The sequence below is a fragment of the Chiloscyllium plagiosum genome, unplaced genomic scaffold (genome assembly GCF_037043375.1).
Source record: "Chiloscyllium plagiosum isolate Xiang-an unplaced genomic scaffold, Cpla_swu_hap1 HiC_scaffold_19, whole genome shotgun sequence".
Classification (NCBI taxonomy): domain Eukaryota; kingdom Metazoa; phylum Chordata; class Chondrichthyes; order Orectolobiformes; family Hemiscylliidae; genus Chiloscyllium; species Chiloscyllium plagiosum.
In genome coordinates this window covers 62,321,092-62,346,317 of record NW_028270157.1, presented here as the reverse complement: position 1 = coordinate 62,346,317, position 25,226 = coordinate 62,321,092, and the positions used below count along the sequence as shown (strand labels likewise).

The following is a 25,226-nucleotide window of genomic DNA, read 5'->3' as shown; positions in this document are numbered from 1 at the left end:
GAATCATGGCTCAGTTGTATTTGACATGTAGATGACTCCTAGCTGCTGTGACAACGGGAGCAAGAGAGCACAGGTATCATCAACCTGAACAGTAAACCGAGGTAACATTGGCCAACTGGACTCAGCCATGGAACGGGGAAGAGGAGGGTGGGAACTGACGCTAAAATTCTTCCTGAATGGAATGAATTGGCAGTAGAATAACTACCTCGCTGGCAGGCTGTATTGTTTTAGCTATTTAAACTGCAGATACCTTTTACTCACTTGAAGCATTCTTAGTCTTGGCTCTATCAAGAACCTAGACTCAACCTCTCTGGGTTAAAGTAGCCCATTGAGCAAAGTGAAATTGTAGGTTCATTAGGATTCACGCAACTACAGCGAGCATCAGATAATTGGCTGACCAAAACCAAATTCAGAGATTGGCATCAGTGGCCATAATGTCTGCAGCAATATGTTGTGACAGTGATAGAATCGTAGACTAGAATGATCCAGCTTAAAAGGAGGCCATTTTGTCCTTCAAATCTTGTCAGCTCTGAAAGAACAAAAATAATGTTGTGTCACAAAATTCAGTGCTGTGCCAATGCTACTAATTGAAACTGGGATCACCTCACCAATTTGGATGTCATTGGGTTAACAGACTTCGACCTTCCTGTCAGAATAATGTTCCTCTGTTTCATTTTCTTTGTTGACATTTCTGCATTGGCACAACCATGTGTATATCACCTGAGCAAATGAGTAAATGGCTGATGGCTGGGGAGGATGGGGCAGTGAAGGGGAAAGGTGTAAGAAGCTTGACTCGGAATGTGATGGGCTTGAAGAGCCAGAATTGACTAGCCATGCTTTCTAGCCACAGAGTGGAATCTTAGCAGCTGGGAAAGAAGTCATCCCAGCTATCAATGTGAAAGAAAACAGGACCAGTGCAGAAAGAAATGGAGAGGAGACCAATATGCAACTCTCTGAGAAACAGGCTCACCAGTTCTGCCTGATTTTTATTTTGAGATCTTGAAAAACAGAACCAAATAAGAATCAATAGAGCAGGAAGTAATGAAATAGAGTTGAACCCACCGGGCTGTTTCTCACAGTACATCTGAACAATATCACAGTTCATTTCAATCAAAAGTCTAGTTAATGGAAGTTTCATTGATGACATAAGATTAATTTCATTTAGACTGCAGAATCGAATTGCTGTCTCCTGTGGTTTGCAATAGGCCTGTGTGAGTATTGTTATGAGACAGCGCTTAGAGTCCAGAATTCTCAGTGCTAACCCAGTGCAGTATTGTGTTGTAATCTTTAAAGTACCTGTACAATGATGTAACAGCTGGCGCTGACTCCTCTCTCCCTGACAGTGCAGTGTGTTGGGACTTGGTCTTTCCCAGAACAATGGGTGGGGTCATCATCATCCAGACCTGTGTGTCCCTCAGACAGCTGGCTCAGCAATGTGATAGCAGCCTGTCGTGAGGAAGAGTCAGATCCAATAACACGATTTTTAATACTGCACAGAAGGTAAGGTAACCAAAGACCGGGCCAGTCAGGGCACATGATAGTTTTTTTTTAACCTGACAGTCTGTTTGAAAGCAGGTGCAGCAGCGTTTGACATTATCATTTGCTTGATAACATAGCAGGAGGCCAGTGGCTTGACTTCAGAATCCCTTTCACCAGCAGGAAAATCCAAGTGACTCGATGCTGACATCTCGTCGTGCAGAAACACAAACAGTTTTCAGTGAGGAGAGAGGCAAGTTCTGCTGATTTACAAGTGCAGTGTCTGTCACTTGAGAGAAAGACTTGCATATATCTAGCAGTGTTCATGCTTAAGGACTTTCCAAAGTGTGTCACAACCAATTATATACTTATGAAATATAGTCACTGCCAAATTACATTTCACCTTCTTGCAAAATAAGAAATAGGAGCAGGAGAAGGCCATCTGGCCTCTAGACCCTGCTGGACCTTTCAATTAGATCATGGCTGATGTTTTTGTGGACTCAGCTCCACTTACCTGAACGTTCACCATAACTCTTAATTACTGTTGAAAAAATTATCTACCTTTGCCTTAAAAGCATTCAGTGAGGTAGCCTCAGCTGCTTTACTGGGCAGAGAATGGCGCAGCTATTGCACCATAGCTTTGGGTGAAGAGGTGCCTCATCAACTCAGTCATAAATCCTCTCACCCTTATTTTGAGGCTATTCCCCTAATTCTAGTTTCAAACATTAACTGGGTCTCTGAATTAATAATCCAGTGATAATACCACGAGGCTATCACTTCACGCAACATCAAACAGTGGTTAGATTAGATTAGATTACTTACAGTGTGGAAACAGGCCCTTCGGCCCAACAAGTCCACACTGCCCCGCCGAAGCGCAACCCACCCATACCCCTACATCTACCCCTTACCTAACACTAGGGGAAATTTAGCATGGCCAATTCACCTGACCTGCACATCTTTGGACTGTGGGAGGAAACCGGAGCACCCGGAGGAAACCCATGCAGACACGGGGAGAATGTGCAAACTCCACACAGTCAGTCGCCTGAGGCGGGAATTGAACCCGGGTCTCTGGCGCTGTGAGGCAGCAGTGCTAACCACTGTGCCACGGTGCCGCCCATGGTATTTGAGAGAGACCAGGAACACTGGGAAGAATAATGGTTTAAATTCTTCGCGTTGAAGAAACATACATTATAGCAGAACCGACTATATTTTGAAATCTAGAAGTTGATTGTGGAATGTATTCCTACTCGCTGAATTAGTTTATCTCTAGTACAGAGCTTGAACATTTTTGGAGTAAAAACAGACAAGTTGCCAAATCTTTTTGTCTTGTGTTCATCAGGACAAATGCAATAATTTGTCAAATTTCAAATAAGCACTCTTAACAACTGATATTATCCTGGACCAGACCACCAAAGTTAAGATAGCGACTATTTTTTAAAAATGTTTGCGCAGTGGGAAATCTTAGGTACATAAATAAAGCTGCAAGTTTTCAAAATTTTGAACAAGCAATAAACTTGGCTGTACTAAGTTAGAGCAACAAAGGTCAAGGCAGATCCCATGGATTTCTCAGCGATCCTCCTCCTGACACCCCCAACATCAGTGGCACACAATCTCATGAAAACTACAGAAGAGATTCAAATTCTTCACTGTTAATGAATGCCAGTTTCTCTGATGGGACAGTCCATGTTGTTCCTGCTCTGATGTGGTAACTTACCTCCTAGCATATTTTAGCTCAACATTTCCATTTTCTTCCTGGTGCAACGCACTCTCATCTGTCCAGGTAGAAAAGGATACTTGTGGCAATGGAGGGCTGATAGTTGAACCTTCATCTTGCAAGTTTGCACACTTGGTGATACCCAGTCACTGAGGAAGAATTATTTGAATGCCAACTTAAAATTACCAGAGCAGATCTCATAAAGTATGACATTTGTAGAAATTAGCCACCAACGGTGATAGATTGCACATTTTAGACATGAATGGACTCAACCTGAAGTGATGGCGAAAACTGTCAGTCCTGTTTATGATGAGCTTTCATGAAATGATTGGAATCAGAATTAACATGCACTATTGCAGTATTTTCTGTCACTTACGTTATTGTGGTATCATTGAAAAAGATGAAAGCTGACAAGCATACAACATCTATAGCATGTTCTACAGCTGGGGACAGGATGTTCAGCTAAGCTGCTGTACTTTGATGACAAGTAAATTTGGTTCAGCCGTTTTGCAACAGCAACCCACAGCCTGCAATGAAGCTGATGACCTATTAGTATCAATGTTACATCTTCACTAACTGTTGGATTAAACCTCAGGTGGCAATACATAAATGGAAGAGAATCTAAGGATATCCCAAAAATCTTCTTACAGCCACATAAGTATTTTAGAAACTGTGTCACTGTTGGAAAGAAACCAATTCCAGGGATGAGATATTTCAGTTATAAGGATAGATAAAAGAAGTTAGGACTGGCTTCCTCAAAGAGAAGGCCAAGAGGCAATCGAATAGCTGTTTTCAGAATCATGGAGGAGGGGAGGGGGTGCTGGATAGAGTAGTTAGGGAGAAGCTGTTTCCATTTGTGAAAGGAACAAGAACAAGAGGGCACAGATTTGAAGCAATTTTCAAAGGAAGCAAGGGTGATGTGAGGGAAAAAAATGTTTTCATTCTGAGTAGTTAGGATATGGAATGCTCTACTTGTAAGAATAGTGGAGGCAATCAGGAGGGCATTATATAAAAATAATGTGTAAGGAATTGGAGAAGAAACAATGGCATTAAGTAATGATGCTCATTTGAAGGGTTGGTGTAGACATGATGAGTTGAGTACTCTCTTTCTGCACTGGAAGGCTTCTGTGATTATGAATATTTCCACACCAAACAACAATGCAATACATGACTACCCATTTTTTGATGTGATTTGAGGGATAAATATTGCCCATGCTACCACTGATAGCTCCCCTGATCATTTTCAAGCAGACTCATTCTCTTCAAATTTTGAAGAAAGATGGGGATCTCAATTTAACCTCACATATTGAAAAATGGCAGTTCTTACCATGCAGCATTCTCTCAATACTGCAGTGCACTGTCAACTGAGATCATACATTCAGGTCTCTGAAATAGGATTTGACATTGCTAACCATGTGACTCTGAGGTGAAACTGAGCAAAGGCTGTGTAGCAATCACAAGTAAGAATTCCATATAACATAGTTTTTTCTCCCCTTTCTCCAACTCGGGTACATTGAAGATCTCTCCCTCCCCCACTGTTGACTGGGATTGTATAACTCAGAACAGGTCAGCCTTGGGGTCTTTCAACTTTGAATGGTCAATTACCCATGCGATAAACTCACTGAACCCCAAGGGAAGAGGGCGAGGAGAACACTGGTTATCTTCTATCTGAAATAGAGCACCATTGAATTTCATTAGGGCAGACCATCTAATTCTATTCAGTCTCCATTTAGGAGGAAGTAGAGTGATGGAGAGAGAAGGGGTGCAGCAGCAATCATAGCAAATTGTACAGAGAGACTAAAAAAAGAAACAAGTAGTTGTGTTTATTAATCACAAAGTGTGATCCCATAGGTGGAATTTGGGATTTTTGCTTTATTTAGAAGGAAACACATCTCCAGAAATACTGTCTGTAAAAATCAAACTGCAGGGAGAAGTTAGAATTCTCTGTATTTTCCTCAGATGCCAAATCTATATTCAGCTATAACAGTTCCAAGTGTTTTTCAGTTAGCTCCCCTGTTTGTGAAGCATATGAATACTCTCTATTTAACCATGGGATAAGGAGAAATGAGGCCATTCCTATCCCCATCCAACATCTGGCTGGCCAGGGCCAGATTTCCAAAGTAGGTTCAGGAACCTGACACTGGGATAAGTTCCAGGTCACGAGCCTGTGTTGTGACCAAGTGCTCTGGAGATATTAGTTTACAATCCAACTTCCCTAATTGGACTAAAGGTGAGGTTGGCATCAGGCATCTCCAGATGACAGCAGCTGCTTACCTGGTGCCTGGCAGATGTTAAGCAGGTGTGGAGGATAAAAGAATGTGATTGAGGGGAGCTAGATCAGACTAAGGTAATGCCTATATTCCAGCACAGATTAACTCCTGCTCCAAACAAGCTCACTTTAATAGATCCTCAGTTCCTTCTTCCTTGGTAGCTGTCTGAAAGTTCCACACCATCCAGGGAGTGTTGTGATCCTGTGATAATGTCCAGGCCTGTGGTTTTCATGTGGAGTCCCAAAATCCATAGAGTGGCTGGAGAGTAATTAGGAGTGGGATACTGCTTGATCCCACCTCCCCACTCCATCAACCGGTCCAACTTGGGAGCACAAATGTTTGTTTCAGCTACTTCCACAGGTGTCTTCCCATATGCCATGAAATAAACTTGGGGCATCCTGGGCCATATGACTTAGAGAACACATGCCAACAATGTTAAATGGGATAGAGGGCTCCAATAGGTCCTTCCATGATGCAGTCCCCTGATGGCACAGGGGGGCAATTATACATTTGATCTGTTAGAAAAGGTGCAACTCCCATTCAATTCACATATTTCGCAGTTTCAGAACCTGGGAGCAGAGTTTTCGGTCACTTTTTAATGAACCACCTCCATTGCCAGGAGACAGCCTTCCAAAATCACATAACAGCCAAAGAATGTATCAAGTACAAAGTGAATTGAAATGGGATGAAGAGGCAAGCAGCCTAAGGAAAAAGGAGGAAAATAAAAGCAGCTTCTTATGTGGTGGTAAAGTGAATTGACATCTGCTGTGTAAATGTCTGCAGGTGCTGGGGACTTTCCATATCTACAATTGACTTCAAAATCTACAGTTTGAAGCTCATTGACTTCCTGTCACTGCAAATTAGTACATGTATAAAGCTTCCTGCACCCATTGTTATCTGAATTAAGAGGAAAGATTGTGGAACGTTATCAGTAGTTTGAAGTACTTGTTAAAAGTTACCAAATTACCAACATTTAGATTGGCTTGCACACATTATTGTCTTGACTGATCGAAGCACTTTCATATATGATGTATAATTCCACCAGATCCATACCATCAACTCCAATGTAACCAAGGTTACAAAGCACAAAAGGGCCGAGGTTGGGAAACAGTCATTTGTCATCCACTATTTGGATTTAAAATATTTGTGTGCTATTTGTTCTTTAAATATAATTATCAAAATGCTACAAACTGAAGTCTTGTGGGTTCAAATCCCACTGTGGGCACAAGATTTATGCTGATATTCCAACTTATTGCAAGTTCCCCTTAGAGCCATTTATCACTCTCACTTGTTATTCCTCCAATGTCAAAATCCTGGAATTTCCTCCCTATGGGCATTGTTGGTCAATCTACGGCAGGTGGACTGCAGCCGTTCAAGAAGGCAGCTCACCACCACCTTCTCAAGGGCAACCAGACATGGGCAATAAATGCTGGCCAGTTAGCAACACCCACATCCCACGAGTAAATGAAATCTGAGGGAGTGCTGCACACTGAGGTGCTGATTTTCATGCAATGATGTACCTGAAGCCCTGAGTTCCCTGTCAGATGTATGTAAAAGAGGAGCAAGGTGTTCTTGCCAATATTTATCCTGTTACAGATTGCCTGGTGATTCCCACATTGCTTATTGTGAACCTTAATGTACATGAGAAGAGCTAATGCTTGAAACATCGATTCTCCTTCTTCTCAGATGCTGCCTGACCGGCTGTGTTTTTCCAGCACTACACTTTTTGACTCTGACTCTCCAGCATCTGCAGTCCTCACTTTCTCCCATGAGTTAAGTGTCCTCTTTCCAACATGAAAATAATTATTTATTTCAAATGTGCCTAATTTGTTGTAAAAGACATTAGGATATCTTGGTGTCTTATCTACGGTATATAGGTGGAAGACTTGTACAGATGTATTATCGTTTTATCATGGTCACATTAGTCAGAGCATTTGTTCTTGTCATCCAACAAAAATCAACAACAGACAATTCGATTCATTTTTTTAAAAAATGGCTTATTTCCCAGAGACCTGACAACTCAAAAAGTACCAGGTGTGATGTAGATGCACAATGCGTCCCTGAAGCAGTAGATATACTCAACGTTCTCTCAAATTGCATTCTAACTGAACTGTCCCTTCTCAAATCAGTCACTTCACTTTCTTTTTCAGGGACCACCCTGTCACAGGCCCTCCCACTTCCAAGTGGGACAACTTCTCCCAGTGGCACAATACTAGATTCTTCCTTGGCCTCCAGTGGGCACTCATCCCTGTTTCACTGGGCATATTCCTCCTTTCTGCCCAATCCACATGTGACATTCCCACTTGGTCTCCCCTTCCAATGTTACTGTGCACTTCACCCTGCATTTCTCCAATGGGTGCAATGCTGCAGTTTGCCCTTCATTAAATCCCACACCCCGATCCCACCGTTGTGTGTTTCTTACACATGAGGAGACACTTTGTACTTATCCTGCTCCCCTTTTACCATGATTTGCCCACCCTCACTTCAGTGGGGAGGGTACTTCATGCTTTGTACTGGCTGAGCTCACAGAAAGCTATGACAGCCAAGAACACTGGCCACGACCCTGTAGAAGAGAGGCGGCTTATATTCACAGTCTGAACAACACTGTGAAGTTGGCCTGGAGTGTAAATGGCACACTGGCAGAGGCTGCCAAGTGGATCAACTTTAATCCGTATCATCTGCAATTAGTAAAACTTCACTGGGGACAGTGTCATTGGCAGAGAGCCGGCGAGGCGAGGCTCGTCACAGGACATGTCAAATGATTATGTTTCCACGTAAATCATCTTTCGGCTCGCTTGAAGACAGTTCAGAGAGATGAAGGGGAGACCCAGGAAACAAGATAATTATATCCCAGGGTGAGGGCAACAGATGATCCTGGATGTACTTGCCTCTTTTGGTATTTTGCGGTGGGTAGGTGTCACTAGACGTGAAACCAATTTGGATGTAATTAAGAAAACATCACGGAGTCACTTTTAACATTTTAAAAAAAACCTTTGCACGGACACCAGGAGAGAAAAACGGTGCCCGCACATTTTACCCATCCCTTCTTCCCTGGGCTTTTTGATGCTCACAACCAGTGAATTTTTGTCGACACGCTTTTTAAAAAAAAAATAAGACGTTTAACAGCTTTTACTGTGACCCAATTCCTGGCAGGAATTCCCAAAACTGACTTAACCCGCGGGGTTGTGACATGTGGGACTTTGCATGCATTTTAACGTGTGTAAATTCTTAGAATAGACTTGGCTCACTTTTGAAAACGTGCCTTGCTTAGTTTCACGATTTTTTTTTTGGTTGAGCAGCATTTCATAATACAGTTGGAGCGACCAAAAAATGATGCTTGTGGGGAGGCGGCTTGAATTTGTACACCAATATATTTGCTTCCCAATTAGCGAATCTTCATCTGTCATTTGAGCTGAAAGGTTCTCTTTCCCTACGATCAGGACGTGTTATAAATAATCAATGAAGCCCTCATCCATATGCATGAGCTGGAATCTGTGTAGTCATGTGCACCGAGGCAGAGGCAGGGGGAGTGTGTGTGTTGCTTTGAACTGAATCAAAAACTGTTGAGAGAGATACTGAGAAGGAAACGAGGACGAATCCTTCATGCTCATTCCTTCTCCCTCTCCTCTCCCAACCTCTTCCCACACACACACAGACAAACACACACACACACTCCCCAGCCAAATGCCTGTTCCTTGTGACTGATGAGAGACAACAGACAGGGTCTAGAATTTCCCCTCTCCCCTCCCTCAGCTTTGGGCAACGTGGTCGCCGCTGACTCAGAATGGGCTGCAGTTTGTGCACTTTGCAGAAGAGAGACGAACACTACAGACTCCTGTATGAAGTTTCTCAGGTGAGTTAGCAGCCCGGTAGAGCTCCGGCTGAACTAAGGCAGCGGGTCTCCCTGAGATGCTCGGTTCCTCCTTTTGAACACTTACTTCGACTTTTGAAACATGTGGATTCGGTGCATCTAATTCTATCGCCCAGAATCGACACACTGTGCGGAAGAGGACCGCTCTCACATTCGTGCAGCTTGTTTTCAAACCCATCTCTGGCTGACGGAGGAATTCTTGCAGAGTTCGGATCGAGCGTTGTTTCTTGTTGACACACCCACAGCTCTCCGAGCTCTGCTTCGGGCAAGTTTGAATCGACTTTTTTTTCTTAATTCTGTATAGTTGGGCACTCCGGAATTATGACAGGTGGATGACGACCTGGGTCTTAACGTTGTGGAGAGGGAGAAAGTTGAAAACAGTGAAAGGGGATTCACAGGAGTAGTTAGCGAGAAAATGTAGCCCAGTGAAGGAAAGCCTGGAACCAGAAAGATGAGAGGTTCCAAACTTCCCATCAGTTGATGAGAGAGTGTGAGAATGTGGAACTTGCTTGATGTCCCTTTCTAGGAGTGTCTGTGCCCAGTACCAGTTGTATAATAAGGAGAGAATGACATGTTGATGGAGAGGGGAAGAGAAAGTGGGTTAGAGTAAAGCGTGGGGATGTCATAAAGTTGTCTGTCTTGATACCTCTGTATTAACACCAGACCAGCTCTGAACCGTTTTGTTTAAACTTCAGAATCAATATGAAGCAGGCGATGGTCATTTAAAGGCAACTTTTTAAAAATTCATACATGCTGATATATGAATAAGTGCGGGAGATGTAAAGGGAAAATTCAGTCTGCACGTTCTGTCGCGCCCGTGTACATTTTGAACCCAAGGCGCTCTGTAAGGAATACAATTTGTTGTTGTTGGACTGAACGGCGCTCAGTGAAGGGGCCTGAGCTGCTGAGGGGGTCCAGAAAAGGGACTTGGTTTCAGAAACTTCCCTGAATCCAGCATCTGAGGAACAGGTTGCTCTCAGCCAGACCCTGTCTGGAGAAGTTGAACCCGGACCCCAGTCCCAGAGATAGGGGCACTACCACAGCGCCCCAACCCCCTCACCCGTGCTCCGAAACCCAGTCTCTTTCCGCTACTTGGGGCGATGCATTCCTTCAGGTAAAATACTGTGTTGAAATCTAACCCATAGGGAGCGTGACTGCCTCCCCACAAATACTGGTCACTCTATCAGTCCTGAAAAGTTGCTGAAGTTTCCTTTTTTTTTGGAAGGGGTGGAGAAAATGGCCCAAAAGGCAAATATTAAGGAGTAAAAGCGTCCATTCGATGTGGCAATAGAGGCTGAGATCCCTTCTTTACACCCTGGGCTTCTTCCCAGTGGGAATGCCTTCGATCGTCGACACACTCGGTGCTAAAGATGTAAACTGGCAGTGAGGTTTAAAGAGAGACTGGTGTGTTTCTTTTGAGTGAAATTAGTCCCAATGCAAACACATAAAGTATAGAATGGAGGTCTTTAAGTTTCATTCATCACTTTCTATGGAACCCCACTGAATATCGTGTAGAATTCCAAAGGGGGCGACACTTGGAGTGAGACTCTTTACCAAAAGGACAGGATGGTATTGAACCGGCGGTATATTATTCCAATGGATCCTGTGCAAATAGTAACATTTGTAAATTCCTGTTGCATTTTACTTGAGGCGCGCCAGCTAATGACAGTTTCCATGCGACACTGAAGAAAATAGGTTTTGTTTCGTGTGAGCTGGTGCAGGAAGCAGGCTCTCGATGTTGTCCAAGGTGTGAACTTGTCTGCGTGTTAGCGTGCAGCAGTTAGAAAGGGCAGCTGGCAGCGGCTGTTTGTACTGCCCTGTTCCTGAGTGCTGTCTGGGACTTGCCTCTCCCCTTGTCGTGAACGTGTAGTGAGCAGAACCTCATTTAGACGTTTTATAAACAATGATTCTGTGTATTAATTTTTTTTAATGCGAGGAAACTCTCTCTTTAATCACCATAAAAGGACTCAGGAGGAGATTAATCTGTGTAAGAGAAGCTATTGCAAAGGAAATATTGCAAAAAAAAGTCTGAAGTACAAATTAACGAGGCGTGCTGATTTTCTCAGGTCTTCTCCTTGCGTTGCTCAGGAGAAAGCTTCTCTTGCGCCTGATGTTTGTATATCCTGCACGATGCAGATGTTGTTTATTCCACCCAGTAAGAACCGCGTGAGGTACAACCACTCGGTGATAGCACAGAGCGGAAGGGTCCAAGCCAAAATATTGATTTTAAAACAAAATTCTGGAGCCATTTAGGCGGCCAGACAGCGTCCAAGCAGAGAGAAGTAAGAGTTAATGGTTCCAGCCTCATGTTTTTGAATTGAATGTTCCCGGCAGTCATCAGGCACCAGTGTCACATGAAGAGGCGAAATCCTTTCGATGGTTATGGTAGCTGCTGAGACTACTCTCTCTGTAAGCCACACTGCAGTTTGACTGCCACCTCCCTCTCTATCAACTTTCTCCCCCTGGGCTCTCAAATAGTGTAAGAAAGAGCCAGATGTGATATTGAGGCAACACAGTAATTTAACCCAGTTTGGGTTCCGCCACAGCCACTAAACCCCTGACCTCATTAATGCCTTGGTTCAAACATGGACAAAAGAGCTGAATTCCAGAGGGAAGGTGAGTGTGACAGATCTTGACATCAAGGCCACATTTGACCGAGTGCAGCATCAAGGAGCCTTCTTAAACCTAGAATCAATGAGTATCAGGGAGCAAAGTCTCTACTGATTGGAGTCCTACTTGGCTCATAGAAAGATGGTGGTTGATGGAGGTCAATCATCTCAGGTCAAGAACAGCTCTGCAGGAGTTCATCAGGGTACTGTCTTTGCCAACCACCTTCAGCTGTTTTATCAATCAATCCCTGTATCATAAGGTCAGAAGTAGAGATATATCCCAATGATCACACAATGTTCAACTTCATTTATGACTTATCCAATACTGAAGCAGTCCATGTTCAAATACAACAAGATCTGGGTAATATCCAGGTTTGTGCTAGCAAGTGGCAAGTAACATTTGCAGCATACAAATGCTTATCTCCGACAAGAGACAATCTAACCACTGCCCCCTTGACATTCAGTGGTGTTACCATCAACGAAACCCCCCCCCCCCCCCCCCCCCCCACTTTCAACATCCCTGGGGTTACCATTGACTAGAAACTCAACTGGACTCACCACATAAACACAGTGGTTACAGGGGCAGGTCAGAGGCAAGGAGGTACAGTACTGTGCTGAGTAACTCACCATCTAACTCCCTAAAGCCTGTCCACCATTTACAAGACAAATCTGGAGTATGACGGAATACTTTCCACTTGCCTGGATAGATGCAGTTCCAATAACACTGAAGAAGCTTGACATCATCCAGGACAAAGCAACCCACTTGATTGGCACCACATCCATAAGCATCCACTCCTTCCACCAATGACACTGAGTAACAGCAGTGCGTACCATCGTGGTATTATCGTTCAACTATTAATCCAGAAACCCAGAATAATATTCTGAGGACCTGGGTTCGAATCCCACCTCGGCAGATGACGGAATTTGAATTCAGTTTTTAAAAAATCTGGAATTAAGAGTCGATAGATAACCATGAAACATTGTCGATTGTTGGAAAAACCCACCTGGTTCATTAATGTCCTTTAGGGAAGGAAATCTGCCATCCTTACCTCGTCTGGCCTACATGTGACTCCAGCGCTACAGCAATGTGGTTGACTCTCAACTGCCCTTGAAAATGGGCAGTTCACCACCACCTTCTCAAGAGCAAATAGGGATGGGCTATCAATGCTGGCCAGCCAGCAACACCCAAGTCCCACAAATGAATTTTTAAAAACTGCAAGATGCACTGCAGAAATTCACAAACTTCCTTATGCTTTACCTTCCAAACTCTCAACCACTTCCATCTGGAAGGACAAGGGCACCAGATACATAGGAACACCACGTTCTGCAAGTTCTCCTCCAATCCACTCACCCCCCCGACTTGGAAATATATTACTTACATCACTGAGTCAAAATCCTGGAATTCCTTTCCTAACGGCTTTGAGAGTCTATCTGCAGCATGTGGACAAAGTGACCCATAAGCTGCCCTGAATGCCAGCCTTCATTGCATGTTATCTGGTCAGCCTGCCATAACTATATGTTGAATCCAGTGGTCTGGTGCCAGCTTCCATCATGGCATTTGTGAGCAGCCAGGGTTGGGTGGGGTGGGGACCACTCTGCACTTGAGGCAAGTTGAACCATACAGAGTGATACCAGAAGATTAGGTTGATTCCCTACAGTGTGGAAACAGGCCATTTGGCCCAACAAGTCCACACCGACCCTCTAAAGTGTAACACATACAGACCCATTTCCCTCTGACTAGTGCACCTAACACTATGGACACTTTAGCATGGCCACCTCACCTGACCTTGGAAATTCATGTAAGGGGAAAATTGGAACTTATTAAACCAGTCTGCACTTCAGTGTTTGTTTTCCCCTGTCAGTATATTCAGGCAAAGAACTGCCTCAAAGATCTAGATTTAAGAGTAGCCAACTCCCTTCCTGTTTGGGTATTTTCCTGTTTCTGTCCTCCACGTGGCCATTGATTGAAAAACTGGAGGAAGCAGAAGAGGGTACTGCTTGTCTCCCATTCAGTCACTGTGATTAACGTGTCCGTTTAAACTGCAAGTGTTTGCAACTCATCCTGTTAAAGTCGTCTTTTTCTTTAGCCCGTTAACTTTCTGCAACATTTTTTCTTTCACTTTACCAGAGGCATTGATTCTTTGTGAGACTGGGACTATGGATTTAAGTCATTGATCTTTTCTGTTGAATGTCCTATTTTTGAATGTGACCCCCTTGCCTCTCTCTCACCTTGTTTCTTCCAGTCCATACTCTATCCCTTTGGTAAAAATATGCTTGTGCCAGCATTTACCTTGTCAGTGAGGTGAAAATAACGCCTGTTTGATTTGGCCCTTTTTTTTTCTTGTTTTGCCTGCTGAAATGTGGCTGAGCCTGCCAAATTTTGTCCAATCTTAAACAGCAAAAAGAGAAAGAAAGGCTAGCATTTATATAACACTTTTCATTGCCACACAACTTTCCATAGCCAACTCAGTACATTTGAAGTGCAGTTGTACGTTGTTGTAATTTAGGAATAGACACTGGCAGTGGATTTGTGTAGGGCCATGTTTCAAAAAGAAAAATGTTTTAATTAAAGCAGATTTTTTTGTGATATTTGTGGTGTTGCAAATAAAAATTGTCCCAGACACCGGGAAGGATCTCTCACTTCTCTCTTAATATTACCAAGGAATCCTTTCTACCATTTGGAAGGGCAGACCACTCATCTAAAGAGTGCACTTCCTCAGTACTGCATTGGGGTGTTCATATCTCTGGAGAATAGGACTTCAGCCCACAACCTTCTGACTCAGAAGAATGAACCAGGCATTGTGATTACAAGAATGTCCATTAAAGATGTGTGAAGTTATTGTGGTTGCATAAGTTGCAAAGCAGGCCCCTTGCCCACGTTCAAAGTTGCAAACACTTTGTGGATGTGTTTATATTTATAAAAAATATTCAAAGTGTTATACTCTCCATAATCTTCAGTTTATCTGAAAATCTGCTAAACAGAGAAATGAGGAACAAAAATAGGCCATTCAGCCCTTGGAACCTGTTCAGCCATTCAGTCTGATCAGGGCAGGTCACCCAACTCAGTATCCTATTTGTTTCTGCTTTCCCCCCATTTTATTTGATCCCTTTAGCCCTAAGAATTATAGCTGTCTTCTTTTTGAAAATCTGCTATCCATATCCTAACTTTCAAAACATCTCTTACCTTTTTACTGGTGTGCTATGTTGAATCTAGGTCAAATACAACCTCAAATCTGATTCTCATCCTTGAGTTGTAATTGCACTGTGTCATTGCCCCCAACTAACTATGTAGCCTGCTTCAGCCATGCAATCGTTTTAGAATTCAATATCCCACCAATTCTGGCCTCATGAAAGATGGGGATTGGTGGTAATAAAGAAACAGCAAGGTTCTGTGAACACTTTGGCTGAAAGGTTGATCGTAGATGTGGAAGGACAGTGATCCTGGGTTGAAGAATCAATGCAGTCATTGAGACCAGGGGTTCATAGAGTCATAGAGATGTGCAGCATGGAAACAGACTCTTTGGTCCAACTTGTCCATGCCGACCAGATATCCTAAAATAATCTAGTACCATTTGCCAGCACTTGGCTCATATCCCTCTAAAGCCTTCCTATTCATAACACCCATCCAGATGCCTTTTAAATGTTGCAGCTATTCAAGCCTCCGCTACTTCCTCTGGCAGCTCATTCCATACACGCACAACCCTCTGCATGAATGGAGAACATTTTTCAGTTAAGATGGGGAGAAAAGGTCTTCAATGGTTTTGACAAATAGGATGGAATTCTGTGCAATTGACGCACTGGAAAATAAGTTAGAGGAGCTTGAAAAAGGGTAGAGGCTGTTGGCAGATGGGGTTTGTGCAAAGAAGGAATGAAGATGCGGACTTCTGGAAGTTGCCTCCTTGGCAATTGGAGAACGCAAACTATCCATCAAATCACAAATGATTCCCTTTTTAAAAAAAAACCATACTGATGTGTGCCACTTGTTAAAAGAAATCTCTTTGTGTGATCATGTCCTGATAACTCCTCTCCTTTTCACTCTTTCTTCACCACAATTTCCCTTTTTATAGCCTGTAATCCTACAATACTGCTCACTAACTGGGGAAAAATAAACTTTGGCATTCATGGAGTTAGCTGCTGCAAGGTTTTATTTCAGATCTTTCAAACACTGTCATCAGGGCTGAAGTCAATTGTGCAGGTTCCCCTCTGTCAAAATGTGCTTTCTGTTATTAATTATATGAGCGAAACTTTTATTAAGACCTGGAGAATTGTCAGTAAAAGACAAACTGTCAATCATTCAAACCTCTGAGATTGTGTGCCTATGATGTAGATGAATGAATGAATGAATGGCTGTTTGAGCCTGATGTTATGGGTCCAGATGTCAGTCTGATTGACACTTGTGTTTGCAAACAGGCAAATGCATTGCTTCTGTTGGAAGGAACTGAAGCAGGGTTTGTGAGGCAAATTAGTTTTGATTTTCCTCTTTCTGCAGCGCAGCGCCATCGTCAAGTTGACACGCTCTTTGAGTGAGCTGCAAGCACTGTCATTCACATTGAAGCAAGGAAGCTATTCTAAACCTTTCTAAATCAGTTCAGCTTCAGTTGGAGCATTTTACCCAAGACAAAGCACTTCAGAAAGGATATTGAGGTGATAATGGTGTTCAATAGCTAAAATGGTACGAACGGTGAGACCTTGTGTGGCGAGACGTTGAAATTGTTATCTTTGGGACACAGAAGGATCAAGGAAGATTTAATGGAGACATTCAAAGCGATGGATGATATTTTATAGAGGACATGGATTTAAGTTATTTGGCAAATGGGCCAACAAGGATTTTTCATTCCATTATGTTCTCATAAGCATAATGGAGACAAATTAGATTGCACCTTTCAAAAAAGGAATTCAAAACACATCAAAAGGTAATATTTATAGGGCTATTGCATAAAAAGTAGGCATATGGGACTACTGGATGGTTCTCTGAAAGAGCTGCACAGGCAGAATAGGCAATGACTATATGTAGTATTGTCCAAATACTCTGTTCTATAATCTGCTAAAAGATGACATCCGAGGGGTGGTTGACTGCCTCAAAATGGCCAGTGTCTCTTTGGGTTGCGGTAAAAATCTCATCATAAAGGAATTTGCAAATGTGATCCTGTGACTAGCTACCTTGTAGAGTTTTTAAATCACCTGAGGTTGGATGGATTGAAATATGATTTGGAGGATAGATTTTCATTCTGTACAGATATGGAACATTTTAACTTCCTGAAAGGAATCCTTTGTCAGAATCTGGCAAATTCCATTTCCACCCACTCCTCCAACCAAATTGCTTAACTTTTGTATCCTCGGGAAAAGGCTCATTTTGTCAAGTTCTTTCTCATCAGAATAATTCATGAAATACCAAATGGAAAATATTATCTATATTTTGAGAGTGTTGATTGGTTGTCAAGTGAACCCTGATTGTTTGAGGCATTTCTGTGGAGAATGCTGTAGTTTGATGATGTCTGATCCTTAACTGCCAAACTCTGTTTAGATATTTAAACCAGGCAGTTTGACTGTGGTAAATGCATTGCAATGAAAAATGAGCCAGCCCATGGCTATCACTTATTTGAGTTGAAACATGCACAGGACATGTATGTATCCTTTCTGCCCACAAAGAGCAGAGCCCTTTGTATTAATATTGCAGCTACCAGCACATGCAAAAGAGCCACACTGCAAGCCTGACTGGTATTCTTCTAAAAAGGTAGTTCACAAAAATGAACAATGTTCCAACTAAAACCTAACCAGTGTTTTATTTTTATATACAAACTGAACCTAACTTTCTTTTGGAAAAATACACCTCTATTAATGAAGTCAGTGGTCCAAAATACTGTTTTAAAGTTTCCTCGAATTCCCCTGCCACTTTAAGTGATTTGTAGGTACTCTTGGCTGACTTTGTTCCTGCAGCCCCATTAGGTTTATCCTGTTGATTTTTGTATTGCCTCTCTGCATTCCACCAACCAAAATGTCCCACTTTGCTGCTTTAAATTTCATCTGCCAGATGGTTGTACGTTTCCTTAGTATTGTTGTCTTTCTGAAGTCTGTACACTGTTTACACTTGGAAATGTTAAATGCAGACCTTGACATTAAATCCTGTATCCCCAAGTTTATGTTGTTTAGTATACAACTCAAACGAAAGCAATAATTCTGATATCAGATCCTAGAGAATACCACTGAATGCTTCTGTACAGTGTGAAAATTAAGCATGACAATTACTACTGCTTTCCTGCTTTTTTAAACCGATTTTGTACTGAAATGTCACTGACTTTGTCATATTGCCCAATTCGCCAACCTTATTTACTCCACTGTGTGCATTTATGCATCCATGTTTGTCCTGTCTTATCCCTTGAATGTTTGAAAGATTCTCACTCAAGTACCATTTCTCTGTCCTAGTCCTCAGAGTACCAGAGGCTTTCTCCCTCCTAAGATTGCATTCTAGTGGCTGATCCCTGGCAAATTAGTTTACCAACTTTAAGTATGATAAGAAATGCATTAGTATTGCATCTTTCATGATCTTAGACATTGTAAAGGTGATAATGATCAGACAACCTGCCTTAAATGAAGCTTGCTGAAGAAGTAAAAAGAGGATTTATGAGGGCAAAGCGGTAGATGTGATCTATATGGACTTCAGTAAGGCGTTCGACAAGGTTTCCCATGGGAGACTGGTTAGCAAGGTTAGATCTCATGGAATACAGGGAGAACTAGCCATTTAGATACAGAACTGGCTCAAAGGTGAAGATAGACGGTGATGGTGGTGGAGGGATGTTTTTCAGACTGGAGGCCTGTGCCCAGTGGAGTGCCACAAGGATCGGTGCTGGTTCCACTACTTTTCATCATTTATATAAATGATTTGGATGTGAGCATAAGAGGCACAGTTAGTAAGTTTGCAGATGACACCAAAATTAGAGGCATAGTAGACAGCAAAGAGGATTACCTCAGATTACAACAGGATCTCGATCAGATGGGCCAATGGGCTGAGAAGTGGCAGATGGAGTTTAATTCAGATAAATGCGTGGTGCTGCATTAGGAAAGCAAATCTTAGCAGGACTTATACACTTAATGGTAAGGTCCTAGGGAGCATTGCTGAACAAAGAGACCTTGGAGTGCAGGTTCATAGCTCCTTAAAAGTGGAGTCGCAGGTAGATAGGATAGTGAAGAAGGCATTTGTATGCTTTCCTTTATTGGTCAGAGTATTGAGTACAGGAGTTGGGAGGTCGTGTTGCGGCTGTACGAGACATTGATTAGGCCACTGTTGGAATACTGCGTGTGATTTTAGTCTCCTTCCTATCGGAAAGATGTTGTGAAACTTGAAGGGGTTCAGAAAGGATTTACAAGGATGTTGCCAGGGTTGGAGGATTTGAGCTATAGGGAGAGGTTGAATAAGCTGATGTACAGTGAAAAGTATTGTCTTACATGCTTTACAAACAGATTCAAGTGCATTTGGGTGATAGAGCAGAGTGTAAGATACTGTGTTACAGCTGCTGAGAACGTGCAGAGAATGATCAACATTAATATTAAAGAGTCCATTCAAAAGTCCAATAACACAGGGGAAGAAGCTGTTCTTGAATCTGTTTGTATATTATACAAACCTTTATATCCTCTGCCTGATGGAAAAGTGTAGGAGAGAGTAAAAACGGGTGGGCGGGGTCTTTGATTATGTTGGTTGCTTTCCTGAGGCAGCGGGAAGTATAAATGCAGTCAGTGGATGGGAGGCTGGTTTGAGTGATGGACTGGGTTGTATTCACAACTCTGTGCTTTCGTTTGGTTTTGGGAAGAGTAGTTTCCATACCACACTGTGATGCATCCAGACAGGGTGCTTTCTATGGTGCATCTAAAAAAAAAGAGTCTTTATGGACATGTTGAATTTCCTTAGCCTGCTGAGGAAGTATAAACATTGTTGTGCTTTCTTGACCATCGCGCTGATGTGGGTGGACCAGGACAGATTGATGGTGATCATCCTTCCAAGGAATTTGAAGCTCTTGACCATCTACTAATGATGCAGATGGGTGTGCCCTCCACTCCGCTTCATGAAGGCACTGACCAGCTCCTTTGTTTTGTTGACATTTGATGGAGAGGTTGTTATCTTTACACCATTCTGCTAACCATCCTATCTCCTTCCTGTACTCCGTTTTGTTATTGTTTGAGATCCAAACTTCAACAGTGGAGTCGTCAGCAAACTTGTAAATGAAGTCGGTGTGGAATTAGGCCACACTATTATGTATGTGTAAGGTTAAAAATCACACAACACCAGGTTATAGTCCAACAGGTGTATTTGGAAGCACTAGCTTTCAGAGCATGAATCACGCTTCATCAGGTGGATGAAGGAGCAGCGCTCCGAAAGCTAGTGCTTCCAAATAAATCTATTGGACTATAACCTGTGTTGTGTGATTTTTGACTTTGTACAACCCAATCCAAATCATATGTATAAGGAGTATAGTAGGGGGCTAAGTATACTGACTTATGGGGAATCATGGTTGAGAATTATCATGGAGGAGGTATTGTTGCCTTTCCTTATCAACTGTGATCTGTTGGTCAGGAAGGGAGCAGAGACTTTGATCCCAGAGTTTGGAGATAAGTTTCTTTGGAATTATGGTGTGTGGGGGGGGTGGCTGTAGTCAGTAAATAGGAGCCTGACGTAGGTATCGAGGCTTTTGCCTGAAACATCAATCTTCCAGCTCCTCGGATGCTGCCTGACCTGCTAGGCTTTTCCAGCACCACTCTAATCTTGATTCCAATCTCCAGCATCTGCAATATCCGCTTCCGCCCCGTAGGTATCTTTGATGTCCAGGGCTGAGCGTAGGGCCCGGGAGCTGGTGTCTGCTGTGGACCAGTCGCACCAGTCAATGAATTGCAAAGGATAAAGATAAAGGAGGCTGGAGTTGATGTGAGCCATGACCAACTTCTCGAAGGATTTCATAATTATGGATGTCATAGCCGCTGGTGGTAGTCCTTGAGGCACGCTGCATGATTTTCCTTTGGAACTGGGATGATGGTGGTCGTCTTGAAGCAGGTGGAGACTTCAGTTTGTCATAAGGAGAGGTTGAAGATGTCTGAAAATACTCCCACCAGCTGGTCCGCACAGGATCTGAGTGCACAGCCCGAGACTCCATCTGGGCCACTTGCTTTGCGTGGATTCACCCTTAAATGACATAACGCATGCAGCAATGACTGAAGCTGATGGGTCAGGTGATATTGTTTTACTAACCTTCTGTTCAAAGTGAGCATAGAAGGCATTGAACTCATTGGGTCGGGATGTACTGTTCCATGCAATTCTCTTTTGCTTTGTAGTCTGTTATGTCGTGTGAGCCTTGCCACAAATGGTTAGTCTGGGTCTTGAGCTTAGTTTATTATTGCTTCTTGGCGTCCCTGATGGCATTACGAAGAATTTCCTTTACAGGTCAGTGTCGCCCAACATGAACGCCTCAGACCTGGAGTTCAGTCAGGAGTGGATTTCCAGGTTCATCCATGGTTTCCAGTTGGGGAACGTTTAGATTAACTTCTTGGGTATGCAGTCATCTACACACTTACTGTTGTCTTGTGTTACTGGCGATTAACATAAACCTTGTCACGTCATGTAAAGCACCTTGTTTGAGGCAAACTCTCAAGGGTGTAGAGATGTGGTAGTGCACAAATTTTTGTTTTGTCTGCTTGAGGTTCAATGGATTAGGTGCATGAGCTTAGAACGTATAGAATATACAGGTGAGGAGATTTCTTTTGCTTCTTAAAATAGCTCCAGAACTCACTGTCACCAGTGAGAAATAACACCTTGTGAACACCAGTGAGAAATAACACCAATAACACTTTGAATAACCAAAGTGGCTATTGTGTAGAAACACTGAGCTGAGTCTTTTAAACTGACCTGCCAATCAAAATTTTGCCGGCTCCCAATCAATAAATGAAAAGGCTAATCATGCCTTTCTCTCTCTCGCACTCTCCATTCTCCCCAGCTGCTGCCATGATTTATGAACTACATGTATCATGCAGTGATGTGACCTCCCTTATCCATCCATGATCTTGAGAACATGATAGTTTGCCTGAGGTAACTGATGCAATTCTGAAATAAAAATGCTGCTATTTATGTGAATGTAAATCCAGCAAAGCTAGACAACAGAAAAAAGTTTAAAATAAACAGGGACACAGCAGACAAACTGATTGAATGACCTGCTGAACAGCCTATACTTGGCTGAAACATTGTGTGGCAGTTGCATGACTTGTCTATTTTCCATCTGTGCCACGGGGAATGTTTTGTTACTTTGGACTACACACACTGACTGTACCCATCCATCTACCTGTCTGATTCTATTTTGTTTGAATGAGGTGCTTCACGTTTCAAACAGCTGGGAATAGCTGATGATGCTGCGAGTTCGCTTTACAATCAAAATAACATTTAAGATTTACAGGACTCTGGTCTCCCTGAAAAGAATTTAATGTGCAGACTGGTCCATAAAAGATTAAACTTAAAATGATTGGTCTGTGAAAGATTAAAACTAGCTCTATAAAATATTGGATTTATGTCTCTTAAATGTAAAATCTGCACTGATTGGTCTATAAAAAGTTACATTCACAATGATTGGCCTATGAATAATTTAGCATTTAGTTTATAAAATTCCAAGTCTGTGAAACATCAACTAACCGCCTCAAAAGTATTAATTCACACCATGTTCTGTACAGTTAAACTCTCTGAAATCACCAGTGAGAGTGGTCAAAGATGTGTGTGTGTGTATTTCACTTTCACGTCTTTATCCTTCACATGTCACCAGCTTCTTGATGCCCTTATATCTGTTTTTCTCCTCTGACTGAATGGGCATCTCATCCACTCTCTGCCAGTGCTTCTTCACGATTTCAAGGAAAGTAATTTCAGTCTTTTTTCTTTCACTTTGATATTGAGCCAGCTAAATGCTCACGTCTTCACTCACTCCAAGGGAATAAACTGCCTTAAAATCTGTGATTATTCACCAAAAACAGCCAAATTAGTTGTAGCAATGGGATAGCAGAATTCTTCCATCATCAGCCTGATCAGTTGGCTTTTGTTTGTTCCACATTTACATCTATATTTAATCATTTTAACAGCATTCTCACTGCCCATTTAAGTCTCTTGAGGCATTGTTCTGGATAATATCATGTAATGTTCAGCAATTAACCTGAAGCTGTCCCTTTCTAAGGTCTCAGCCTTAAGGAAATCCATGCATTTACCATTGCTGGCAATTTAGAGGTAAGTTTGAGCAAGCACCAAGATGTGGCCTGGTTGGTGCTCAATGGGGCTCTCCCATTAGATCATTCCTGTGTTGCCTCACCCCATGTGCACATTATCCTTGAAGAGATTATGGTAGAGCTGAAACTATTCACCTCTATTCACCTGGGTTGAAGGTTTCCAAAGAAAGCTTGCAAAGAGAAATACTTTTTGTTGCTGTTCATCCCAAGCAGTTCTGTGACAGAGGACTGTGGGTTTCAAGCTGTTCCTAGGGGTGCACAGAAGTAAACTTCAACTGCAAATGGAAGGCTGTCAATAAAAGACTGTTTGCTTTGCTTGGATTGGTGTCCTTCCAGTGCCAGTGTTGCAGACTAGCATGTTGCAAAGTGCAGGATTGCATGCTAAAGGACACACCGAAACTCAGGGCAACCATCACTAAGGCACTATGGGAAAAGGCTACCATCTAATACCTTTTAGCCATAATATGCCAAAGGACTGGAAACTTGACAAAACCCATCTGATGGTTTGCCTCCTAGAGAATCTTGCAAATGTTAATTGTTATCGCAAATGTGGTTTTGGAGATAATTTTATATAATGTCAATTTTGGTCACATAATGTATTTTGGCAAAATGCTGTGAAAGTGTACTTTGGAAATGAAGCTTAAATTAGAAGTCAGTAAATTGTTCCTAAATTTTGGTTGTATTTCAAAAGAATCTGGGATGAAATATGCCCGACTGTAATTTCAGACTATGCAGCTGGAAACCGAAACCAAGCTAACGTTTCAGGTCAATGATCTTTTTTAATCAGAATGTCAATGAGCTCTGATGGAAGATTATTGACATGAAATTCTGTTAACTCTGTTCCTTTCTCCACCAATGCTGCCAGACCTGTCCAGTATTTGCAGAATCCTGTTCTTAGTTCAGAAGTCCCAAAATCCTCAGTATTTTACTTTTGAATGACTATATGTTTGTTTCAAGATTATATTGAAGCTAAGAACTTGAAGAATATGCACATATATTTTGATTTTTAAATTGCTTTCAGATTTAACCCTGTCATTTGCTTTATTTGTGAAACATCATCTTTTAATTATTGTTTCATCAATCTTTGTTAGGACCAAGATTGGTTTTCTCCTTTTCAATATGTCAATTAGACAGTGACATTCATGATGAATGTAGTTCTGAATGGGATTTCAGCTAATGTATGGACCACAGATTGTGTTAATAGTCTAAATGTCCTATTTCACAGTCCAAAGAGCGATCTTTAAACAACACTTAATGGAGAATGCTGACACCTCCACTCCCCCCCCCAACCCCCCCAAGGGTGTGTTGTTGGCTAAGTTGGCACACTGCCCAGCCGCATGGACGTGGATTTGGACAGAAGAAAAACTGGCAGAAACCCAAACTAAAAACGGAAAATTATGGAAGACTGCAATCCGAGCATGTGTTCTTTTAATATCCTGATTGGTTTTCTGTGTATAGCTGCTATTTTCCCCAAGTTATTCCCAGTATTCGCTCATTTCTGTAGGTCCTAGAAAGTTGCTGGCTTTTCTTTTTCTCTCTCATCATTTGCTCCAAACATAGCCTAAATAAAGCCTTTTTTGAAAAGATTCAGGTTGATGTATGCCTCAGGGAATCTCTTCAACAAGGGAAAGTTGGAAAATGCTGGCCAGATACTCTCAGAAGTATTTGGTGCTTTGTCCTAATCAAAGTAGTCACGCCTTTAATAAATGCTGGAGGGAAAGAAACTAGGTCCCTGTTAGGGTCAGCCTGGGCAGAAATTGAGGTAGTATATCCTGCCAATGGTGAAAGAATTAAAGTTCGAATAATTGGACCCGTGTCAGGATTGTGAACCAAATTCATGGAAGTGTTGCCTTTTGTTTGTGTACATGTATTAAATGAAAAGTAATTGACTGAATAGTGTAAATGAAAGTCTTGCAATTGTGAACTGCTAGAGATAGAAGTGTAAGATTTTTAGTGCACCCCTGGAGTCCTCGAATGCCAAGCCTGAATGCTGAACACGGTAGCTCAGTGGTTAGCACTGCTGCCTCATAGCACCAGGGACCAGG

General features: G+C 42.3%; 1 protein-coding gene across 3 annotated transcripts in view; it reads left to right on the top strand.

Annotated features, from left to right (window-relative positions):
• LOC122559501 (PDZ domain-containing RING finger protein 4) overlaps positions 1–25,226 on the top strand; it is a 487,868-nt gene that overhangs the window by 347,150 nt on the left and 115,492 nt on the right. Inside the window, exon 1 of one of the 3 annotated variants that reach the window (XM_043709046.2) lies at positions 9,053–9,313. The exons of the other annotated variants lie outside the window; for them this stretch is intronic. Within the exon in view, the coding sequence (XP_043564981.2) occupies positions 9,245–9,313 (69 nt within the window). The 5' untranslated portion in view covers positions 9,053–9,244. Of the gene's footprint in view, positions 1–9,052; positions 9,314–25,226 lie in introns of those variants that run through there. 3 annotated transcript variants of the gene reach the window in all.